Below are 10,630 nucleotides of genomic sequence, written 5' to 3'. Positions count from 1 at the left end.
AACCAAAAACGAACGTTCCGGGAACGTTAAGAAAACTTTCCAATTAACCTACAGACAACCAAACTACAACCAAAAAAACCTTCAGGGAACGTTCCCACAACCAAAAACGAACGTTCCCAGACCGTTCTGGGAACCAAAAATTGTTAGCTGGGCAGGCCTTTTGGGCCGCAACAATCTAAAAAGAAGTCCGCTGGGAACTATATTCTCAAAAGGCGAAGCACTGCCACCTGGGCGGAGTGATATGCGCAAACGCACCTTGTTACTCTGCTGTTCACCACGGGACTTCTCAGGTGCTCACTTTAACATACTTTTATTTAACGACGGTTTTATATACAACCTTGCTTGCTAAACTTTATTTACACAAACACAACCGCTTTTTAAGAGTCCTTTTGTCATGCAGGTCTGATAATGCCTCTCTGAACAATGGTCTCTCCTACAGGTATACGTTAGTGTTATGTGGAAATACATATTTTTCAAATAGCTTAGACGTACATAGCCTAGCTAGCGTTATATGCCCAGAAACGACAGATGGTAGTTATCTTTGAGCTAATCGGCTAGCTTTCTCCACCGTCACCATTCCCGTTACACACTTGTTCTGGACACCATTCACTGCTGCTTGTATTCTTCCTTTAAGTTATAAACGTACACAGTCAACGGCAAAGCCTTAGCTAGTTAATCCTCTTATAAAACACATGAGCTTATGGAGCTAGCTCCAGCTAACAGGCTGTGAATGACGTAGCCAACGTTAGCTTAGCATCATTAGCAGAGTAGTAGAAAGAAAACAAACCTCGCAGCTCCGTTTCAGAGTTTAAAACCACCTCAAGCTGTTTCCTGTGTCGGTCCATCTCTGAGAGCACGACTAACTCCACGGGGTTTCTGCCGCAATTTGGATCCAACTAACGGCTTCTCTCCGCTGACTTCTCCGGTGTTTATGTCGGTAAGCATATTAAGACTTCTTCTTCTCTGATTTAATGGTGGATTGCATACCAATAAGTGCGTAGTGCCACCCTCTGTCCTGGAGTGTCTAACATCAGAGCTTTGCACACTTTAGGTTATATATACACATCGTGACTTCTTAAAATATGGCTGAAACAGCCTGAAAAATATTTCAAATATAGCTTTAATTAGACATTTAGGCCTTTACTTATAAAATCCTACATCAGAGTGATCGGATATTACCCGAGTGACACACTGGATTTGTGCTATCTCAATCAGATGTGGAATGAATCTGGCTCAACAGGAGGATTACTTTTTAGAGTAGCCTGAAAAAGAGTAAAATATGGCTTTAATTAACAACCTGAAAAAAATGACAAATATAGCTTTAATTGGACATTTAAGCCTTTCATTTTTCAATCCTACATCAGAGTGATCCAATATTACCCGAGTGACACACTGCATATGTGTTATCTCACCATGAGTTGAAATGAAACTGGCTTAACAGAAGGATTCCTTTTTAGAGTAGCCTGAAGAAGAGTTAAGTGTTGTGAATTTATCATGGACTGTATATTAACAGTCTACAGCAGAGCAAAAGGGAGACGACAGCTGTGTGTTTGATTGCTGAAAAGTAAGTTGTCTGTGTACTCCCCATGTGTTTAGATGTTAGTAGTTAGATGATAGTATCATCACGTAGTTTGCTTGGATACATGTTTAGCACAAGTCAATATACCCTCGCATTTACGGAGACTACCTTTTTTGAACTCTTACAGTTCATGATTAAAGTTGGTATCCACATAAACTGCAACCTGGTTTATATTTTACCTACAGTGGCTTAAGAAAGTTTCCACACCCATGCTAAAGTTGATTAAAAAGAGGAATAAAAAATATCTTTTGGAAATTGATCTTAATGCCTTTATTAATTTTTATTAGGAAAATCCAACTTTTTAAGGACACCAATTTTCTTTGTGAATGAATAATGTATTGTAAATAAATAAATAAATGTTCTTCCTTAAAATACTTCACCATACCTAGAGCTAGGTATAAGGAACTTTCCATAAGATCATCTTTCAATGCAAATCAAACCAGCTATGAAGCTAACCATGCCAATCTCTAGGTATGGTGAATGGGGGGTGGGTATTTTAATTCCAAAGGCCAAGGGAACTTTGTCAGGATGCATAGTATCCTGATCCATGAAATAACTGGCCTTTAAAAATAAAAATGTGCCTGCCTCTATGGGAATTTAACATAGGACATAAACATATAACATATATATATATATATATATATATATATATATATTTATGCCCCCTGTATTTTATTGAAGATCATTTCTTTATTTACAATACATATTTCTGAATTAAGGCATTAAGATCAATTTCCAAAAGATGCTTTTTTATTCCTCTTTTTAATCAACATTAGCATGGGTGTGTAGACCTTCTCAAGCCACTGTATGTTAACATTTAGATGTAACATTTATTTGCCTTATTAGATGTGTTCCTCACGATGTAAGATGATGTGTAAGATGTTGCACATTTGTAATTAGATTAGTGGCCATATTCTGGGGAAATCTCAGAGCCTTTGCGGGAAGTCTAATGGTAATTCAGCTGGCCAGTAGGTGGCGCTGTTGTATTACATTTAACTGGTAAATACTGTTGTGCTATTAGAATTAGTCATTGTACAGTCCTTTCGGAAAAATGCATAGTTTTTGTGATTGTTGGGGGCAAGAATCCGTGATTATGCGGCACGTTTTCTTAATGAATGCGATGGGATATTTACACAAATTTATGCTATGAAATTGTGGCCACTTGCAAGAATTGCGGTTTGATGAAAGAGATCCTGTGTTTGTTTTTCTGCGTAATTACGTCACTTCCTAACGTTCCCATGGCAACAGGCAACATTTTTCAACTTTCTGCTAAGATATACAATATATGACTTTTTTGCAACAAAAATGCGGGGATTATGAAATCATGCAAGCCCCGCATTATTTTGCTCAGAAATCTGCAATTTATGTGGCATATTTGAAAAAATGCGGTCCAAGCATAAATATACAGTTTTTAGCTGTTAATGCATTTAATTATGTGATTGCATAATCACGTTTTTCTGGAGGGACTGACTATAGAACAAAAATGTCAGTTTAGTGATTCAGGTAATTTGATAATGGGAAATTAACATTCATGTTATTTCTTGTTTCTTCTTGTTTATTTCAGACCACAAACACAAGCATGACAACAAATGTTTTCCTAATCACCTACACATAGGTAGCTACATACACATACAGCCATTACATACCAAACAGTGTACCCTATTGTACTATGTTGTGCTTTGTAAATCCTTCAAGACCTTCAAGTTATGAATTGCATCGACTCCGTTGTGTTCTGACCGACACCCCAGGGAGACACCCACATATATAAATCATTCCTAATGTAGTCCTACCAGATTTACCAACCCATCACCTTTTTAATAACTAAGGAGTAACTTACACACAACTGCCAGAATATATTCATCAAACTTCTAACAACATGAACAGCTATTTTCATACAGGAAAATAACAGTAACAATGACTGTCACATGAATAATTATGAAATAATAACAGTACTTAACTGGACAGAAATATGTACCTGTAGTATTTTAATGCAGGCTGACAACAACAAGGTCAAAACCACTGCTGAGTGAAGAGAAAAGGTACAAGGATTAATAAATCCTGGCTGTTAGCCTGGTCGGGACACATGACACGGGTAAAGAAACTGACAAAAATTTGACTTTTGTCCCTTTTTTGAGACTTTTTTTAGTTACAGTACTTCTTGGAATTCATGGTCAATAACCCTCATCTATATAGGGCTGAGAAAGCAGAAATTATGAATTATTTTGACTAATAGTTAAGATCAGAGGAATGAAAGTGATCAATTGTATTTGCAAAGAGCGTTGTATGTAATCCAATCCATTTTTTTGTGGTAATTAGGTCAAAAAGAAACCCATATTTCAGATATAGACATTTTTTAAAGGGGTCGTGTGGTAAGGCAAGGCAAGGCAAGGCAGCTTTATTTGTATAGCACATTTCAGCAACAGGGCAATTCAAAGTGCTTTACACAAAATCAGTTAAGAAATAAAAACAGTTAAAAAATAAAAACAGATAACATAAAACACAAGAGTAAAAGTTACAGTGCAGCATAAGAAATTAAACATTAAAAGAACATAATTTAAAGAAAGGCAACATCAAAAAGAAAGGTCTTCAGCCTTGATTTAAAAGAACTGAGAGTAGCAGCGGCTCTGCAAGTTTCTGGGAGTTTATTCCAGATATGAGGAGCATAGAAACTGAAAGCTGCTTCACCCTGTTTAGTTCTGACTCTGGGGACAGAAAGTAGACCTGTTCCAGATGACCTGAGAGGTCTGGGTGGTTCGTAGTGTAGTAGCAGATCAGGTTGCGGGGTTGGTTTGGGGGTTACAGGGGGGCTGGATGGGTGAAAAGGGGAGTTGAGGTCTTGTATCTCTGCTCTGTGGAGTCCTAGGGTCAAATCTTTGCTCAGGCGGCGGCTGTGGTGAATCACTGCCACACTTTTATTTGTGTATTCCTCTTGTTTTGATTCGTCTTGTCTCGTGTCCTTGGCAGAGGGAGCAGATGTGTAGCGCAGAAAGTTGAGTAGATTGCAGATGAACAGCTTTACTCCTGGCTTGTTAAGGAAAATTCCATCTGCTTTAAAAAGATGTTTGCGCTCCCAGAAAATGTTGAAATTGTCAATGAACTGCAGAGAGTGGACGGTACATTCAGTTGAAAGCCATTTTTGTAGTGCCAACAGTCGGCTGAATCTCTCAGCTCCTCTTCTCACCGGTGGCATAGGGCCACTGATAAACACATCTGCGTTTAGGGGGCTGACTGTGTCCAGCAGTTCCTTAAAGTCCAGTTTCTGCAATTCAGACTGTCGCTTTACAACATCATGTGATCCTATATGCAGAATAATGTTCTTCACAGTTGGGTGTTCTGCCATGATAGCTGGGATTTTTTGGGTCAAATCAGAGACTGTGTCTTTGGGAAAACAGAGTACTTTGGTGTTTTTAATGTTTTTTAAATCTTTTACAGCAGTCACCCACAATTAGGGTTTGAGGTCGAGGTGTTAGCTTATTACTTTTTAAATTGCTCTCAGTCCTTACCCTGCTGTGTGGCGATGAGATGCATCATGCATCATGCATCATGTATTATTGTGTTGCAAAGTGGCATGTAATTAATGACAAACATGTAAATACATATTTTTTTATCCCTTATCAAATAAATATATCATCTACAAATACTTCAAAGTAATTCTGACATCTCCCTGGATTACATTTTTGACATAAATCTCAAGTCTCATCTTTCTTTGATTTTTTCTCTCTAATGAAGATATCTGTGTGTTTGTGTGTGTCGGTCTTTAAAATATCTCATGAACCGTTTACCCAATCTACTTTGGTGATGCAAAAAAAAAGCGCCCATAGCTACATCGAGAGACTTTTTGCAGATATGCAACAGGTATACACAGCATGATAAAATGTAGTTATTTGGATCACAGCTGATTGGATTTAGGAGCATCGATTAACAGTTAGGTCTTCCTGAAAGAATTTACGCAAAACTACATTTTCCTCATCTTCCAACAGTGAAACGCAGCCACTGTGCTCCATTACGCATTGTACGCCTTTTGATTACTCATCAATTTGATTGTATCTAAAAAGCTACAGATGTTGGAATTAATCTAATTGTAACAAAATTTAGTAAATAATTAGTTCAACTTTATTTCTATTGCGCCTTACACAATTCTTAAACACTTACGCTTACGGGCCTACAATAAAACAATAAAAGGATCTAAAGCCATCAAAATAAAAACTTTATAAAACAATATTATATTGGATATGATGACCATGTTAAAGCGATGTTCTCTTCCAGACGGAGGCATCAAAAACAGCATTATATTATTTAGGAGAATAAATTCCACAACATGCCAATATAATTACAGAACATATGTGAGTTTTCTTTTTCCAAATATATCTTCATTTGAATTTATGTTATTTTATTTTGTCTAGTTTTCACCACAGATTGATCAAACGGGGGTTTGTGTAGGATATTAATAGTAAGAATGGCTTTGTGAGAGCGGCATACGTCTTGTTTTGTGCATTGAAAAATTGTGCAGACATTTTGAGATTAAACATACCCCAGGTGATGCTTTACAAGTAATGTGATAAAGAGCACATGAAATACAAATAGCTACCCATTTAAAGACAATCCTTACCAAGACACAATGAAGAAAATAGTCAACAGAACATATAACAAACATCTTAGAGAATCATCATTGTTAGGTACAACATGGGTAAATATTGGAACTGCATTTAAAAGATGATGTCAGCTTACAGCCCAAAATAATGCAGAGTTGGTTAATTTTCTCCTAAACAGGTGAGGGTTATTAATTTTCAGTCATTTCAACATTCATGTGCTTGCATTAAATAGTACTTGAGTTAGTTACTTGCAAATAAATTGACAGCCGGAGAAGTAATCCCCACTGGTGATAACGCGCCATGCTTACACGCTAACATTACTGGGGGACCAACCGCCATGACGGACGTGTGGGAGAAACTGCAAGTTTGACTGAAATATTGGATTGGTAAGCTTGTGATCTCAAGTCTCTCTGCAATGAATGTTATGGAATATTCTTGTGGCTAACGTTACCATCGCAAGCCTCAAGGTTGGGAGAAGATGATTCCCACTTAGATAAAAAACTGGCATGCAACCATAAAATGTAATACGCAGTGTAAAGACAATCAAATGTAACTGTCAGTCGGGTACAGAGCTCCGAAAGAACACTGGCTCTTTATAACTGTCAACATAGCATCATATAGCAACTTCGCTGCACTGTGGAGTAATGTCTGGCAATGTGAGACTAGCATCTAGCTAACATCGAAATTGTTGGACGATGGGTTTATCGTTCGCAACCTGGCAACCCCCGTGAACTTCAACGCTGGGGAGGAAGGAACGGGGGAGATGACTCTCCAGTATTTTGAATTTGGACTGCAGTTGCCAATTTAAACCCTAGCTGTCAGTATTACATATTGGACCTTTAAAGTTCATGTTGTTGTTCATGTTCACTGACGGTCTGGGCGCTGAATACTGACTAATTGAGGAGAAAGGCAAGGCAGAGACTGTTTCAGATGCCTGCGGAACTTCAAGATATCCCCTCAAATACTGGGGGATTTGTAATTTATATATGATAATTCTAATTTCTACCTTTAAAAGAGCTTCCTGACAGGGAACATCACCTCATCATGCTTTCTACAGAGACAGCAGGACAGTAAGTCCCTGCAAAGCATGACTATAGGTAAACATACAATAGATTGTGCACTCCCCTGCCTAAAGGATAATTACTCAAAGCACTACAAGATTAAAGCTAAGAGAGTTATAAAAGTAAAAAATCATTTCTTAAAAGATTTTTTTTTATAGGGCCGACAGAGTATTACATCTCATTTAACTTTAAGAAACCTCATTCCTTTTAAATGATACCTTACTGCGGCTCTCTACTCTCCTTCTTGACTGAAGCTCTACTCCACACGTCTACACGGTTTCTATCATCTGTGGGTTCTCATGTGTTTATTTAAATTTCCCCTCTCTGTGAAAGCTTTCTTACACACTGAGCAGCTAAATGGTCTCTCTCCTGTGTGGGTTCTCATGTGCTTATGCAAATTTCCACTCAGTATAAAAGCTTTCTTACAAACGGAGCAGCTAAAAGATTTCTCCCCTGTGTGGGTTCTTATGTGTGTCTGCAAACTTCCATTCACTGTAAAAGCTTTCTTACAGATAGAGCAGCTGAATGGTTTCTCTCCTGTGTGGGTTCTCATGTGCTTATTTAAACTTCCATTCTCTGTAAAAGCTTTTGTACAGAGTGAGCAGCTGAATGGTTTCTCTCCTGTGTGGGTTCTCATGTGTTTATGCAAATTCCCACTCACCAAAAAAGCTTTCTTACACACAGAGCAGCTGAATGGTCTCTCTCCTGTGTGGATTTTCATGTGTTTATGTAAACTTCCGCTTGCGGAAAAAGCTTTCTTACAGACTGAGCAGCTGAATGGTTTCTCCCCTGTGTGGGTTCTCATGTGTTTCTGCAAATTTTCACCTAGTGTGAAAGCTTTCTTACAGACTGAACAGCTAAATGCTTTGTCTCCGGTGTGGTTTCTCATGCATTTCTTCAGAATTGGCTTGCGGCTATGGGTTCTCATGTGTTTGTACAAATTTCCACTCTCTGTAAAAGCTTTCATGCAGATGGAGCAGTTAAACGGTTTCTCTCCTGTATGGATTCTCATGTGTTTCTTTAAACTTCCACTCTCTGTAAAAGCTTTCTTACAGGTGGAGCAGCTAAATGGTTTCTCACCTGTGTGGATTCTCATGTGTGTCTGTAAACGTTGTCTCAAAGCAAAATATTTCTTACAGATCGAGCAACTAAATGGCTTCTCACCAGTACTACATCTTTGATCACTATTCATAGAGTTTAAATCCGACTGAATTATGCTGGTCTCGTTCCAATCATCACTCCTGTCAGTCTCAGATTCAGAAGAGTCTCCAGTCTTGTAAGTATCTGGCTGTAAATGTCTGTTAGGATCAGAGTGTCTAACTGGTGCTGGTCCTCCATAGTCCTCTCCATCAGCTTCTGTTTTCATCTGTTCAGGTTGTCTTTCATGAAGTTGTTGATCATCATATTCACTCTTTTCAGGGACAGGAGTGAATGGAAGCCTTTTGATATCAGCCTCTTCCAGCCCCTGATGCTGCCCCCTCTCCTGACTGATCCAGACGTCCCCCTGCTCCTCTTTAATGCATGGGGGCTTTGTGTCCTCCTGGTCCAGACATGAGCTCCACTCCTGCTCTTCACCAACAATCACTTTCTGGACATCTGAAGGTAAAACTGAAAGACAGAACACTACCATTAATGTGAATCTTAACTATACCTTGCTAGGCAACTAAATTCCCCCCACTCCACCCAGGCAAAACTGAAGTGTTTTTTCTTTTTTAAATACCACTGTACTTGTAGTTTACCATGTCATGTGCAGTTTGCATTATTATACTGTTAAAAAGACAATATGTGTTTATTCATTCATTATCAGGGGTCCAAGCTGGGGTTCAGGATTATTTTTCAGTACGTAAAAGTAGTTCTGCAGCCTTTACGCAAGTTATGCAAATGTTCAGGGAAAGATAGAGAGTGTGTAAAGGAAAATGACACATATCCACCAGAAGGGGGCAGTATTAAAATAAGAATGGATTTTGCCCCATATCTCCTAAAGATGCATTCCCTGAATGGAGCTGAATCTCCTGATATAGGCCACGCCCATTATTTCCCAGACTTTTTCTACAATTTATCGTAAACATACTTTTTTAAACTCCTCCTGGACCATTTGACCGATCTGATCTTTTTAATTTTGGCCAAATTAAATGGTATTGATACTGTGAAACTTTAGGTTCCTGTTCAAAATTCCACCCTGAGACTCTGTACCAAATTTGGTGAAAATCGGCCTTTAGGGGGCGCTATAATTGAGGTAAACGCATATGTAAAATTGAATTTGGCTAACATCAGCCATTAGCTGAGTTATACAACACACATTAGAAAACCTTGCATCCACGTGTTCAATGATTCAAGCTGAATCAGTTATATGACATAGCCCACACCCATTTCTGCGTAGAAGTTTTTTGCAATATTGCACAATGTGCAAAACCAACTTTTTGAATGCTTTCTGGGCCATATTCCTATTGTTACGACCCGGCCCGTTGTTAAGATGGGCGTAACGTAAAAAGGATGAATGTGGGTTAACCAAACAAAAGGGCAACGAGGTTGTAACATATGGGGGCTCGTCCGGGATCTAACTACATTGATTGGTAACTGGTTACTGTTATTAATTAATTGGTTAGTCCTAAATAACATTAAAGAAAAACGGAGAATGTGGAAAACCGAGACAAAACGGTATTAAGAGTAGGTAGTGTGGATCGTTAAAGGTTGATTGATTGATGAGTAAGTGCGGCTGGCTACTTGAGTCCCACCATGGCAGATAAGTTTTGTTTGGAGAAATTTTTGGAACAACCTACTCTTGCCCAACTTCACAATTGTAGGAAGGATGACCTTATAAATATAGTGTCTCACTTCAGTCTTGATATATCTAAATACTTGGTGAAAAAGGAACTTAGAGATAACTGAACAACCAGAGCCTGCTGTGCCTTTTGCCAATCATCCTACAGACGCTGAAACTCCCACAGTCTCCAGGAGGGGCGCCAGGGCAGGTTAGCTGGAGAAACCCCTGTTTACTCTGCCCAGGTATGACCCATCCCCGCAGAGTGGTACTGGCTCCAGGGACGAGGCACGGCTGAAAGTCCGCCTCGCCCGGTTGCAATTGGAGGCTCAGGATAAAGAGCACCAGAGGCAGCTGCAGCTCCAGTTGGAAGTAAAGCGCATGGAGATTGAGGCTGACAAGGCAGTGAGGCTGCGTCGACTAGAGCTGGAAGTCTCTGACGCAGGGCAGATTGCTTCCCATGGTTCAGGTATGGCATCCCCCTCCACTACTGCTAAACCAATGCCTAACATAGTATTTGATATCGGTAAAAATGTATCTTTTGTCCCTACATTCCGTAAGAGCGAGGTTGATTCCTATTTTAACGTATTTGAGAGAATTGCTACAGCACTGCACTGGCCACCTGAGGTTTGGACAC

General features: G+C 39.1%; 2 protein-coding genes across 5 annotated transcripts in view; both read right to left on the bottom strand.

The window, feature by feature from the left end:
* LOC117939512 (gastrula zinc finger protein XlCGF17.1-like) overlaps positions 1 to 969 on the bottom strand; it is a 5,064-nt gene extending 4,095 nt beyond the window's left edge. Inside the window, exon 1 of one of the 3 annotated variants that reach the window (XM_034864933.1) lies at positions 788 to 969. In XM_034864933.1, the coding sequence (XP_034720824.1) occupies positions 788 to 845 (58 nt within the window). In that variant the 5' untranslated portion in view covers positions 846 to 969. Of the gene's footprint in view, positions 1 to 590; positions 631 to 787 lie in introns of those variants that run through there. The other 2 variants (XM_034864932.1, XM_034864934.1) reach the window with 2 other exon arrangements.
* A 5,740-nt stretch (positions 970 to 6,709) lies between these two features.
* Positions 6,710 to 10,630, bottom strand: part of LOC117939497 (zinc finger protein 501-like) — a 10,592-nt gene continuing 6,671 nt past the window's right edge. Inside the window, exons 2-3 of one of the 2 annotated variants that reach the window (XM_034864910.1) lie at positions 8,313 to 8,840; positions 6,710 to 7,601 (exon numbers count right to left, since the gene is read on the bottom strand). In XM_034864910.1, the coding sequence (XP_034720801.1) occupies positions 7,516 to 7,601; positions 8,313 to 8,840 (614 nt within the window). In that variant the 3' untranslated portion in view covers positions 6,710 to 7,515. Of the gene's footprint in view, positions 8,841 to 10,630 lie in introns of both variants that reach the window. The other variant, XM_034864909.1, reaches the window with a different exon arrangement.

The sequence above is a fragment of the Etheostoma cragini genome, chromosome 24 (assembly GCF_013103735.1).
Source record: "Etheostoma cragini isolate CJK2018 chromosome 24, CSU_Ecrag_1.0, whole genome shotgun sequence".
Classification (NCBI taxonomy): Eukaryota; Metazoa; Chordata; class Actinopteri; order Perciformes; family Percidae; genus Etheostoma; species Etheostoma cragini.
The sequence above is the reverse complement of the archived record's forward strand: the minus strand, read 5'-3'. Positions and strand labels throughout refer to the sequence as shown.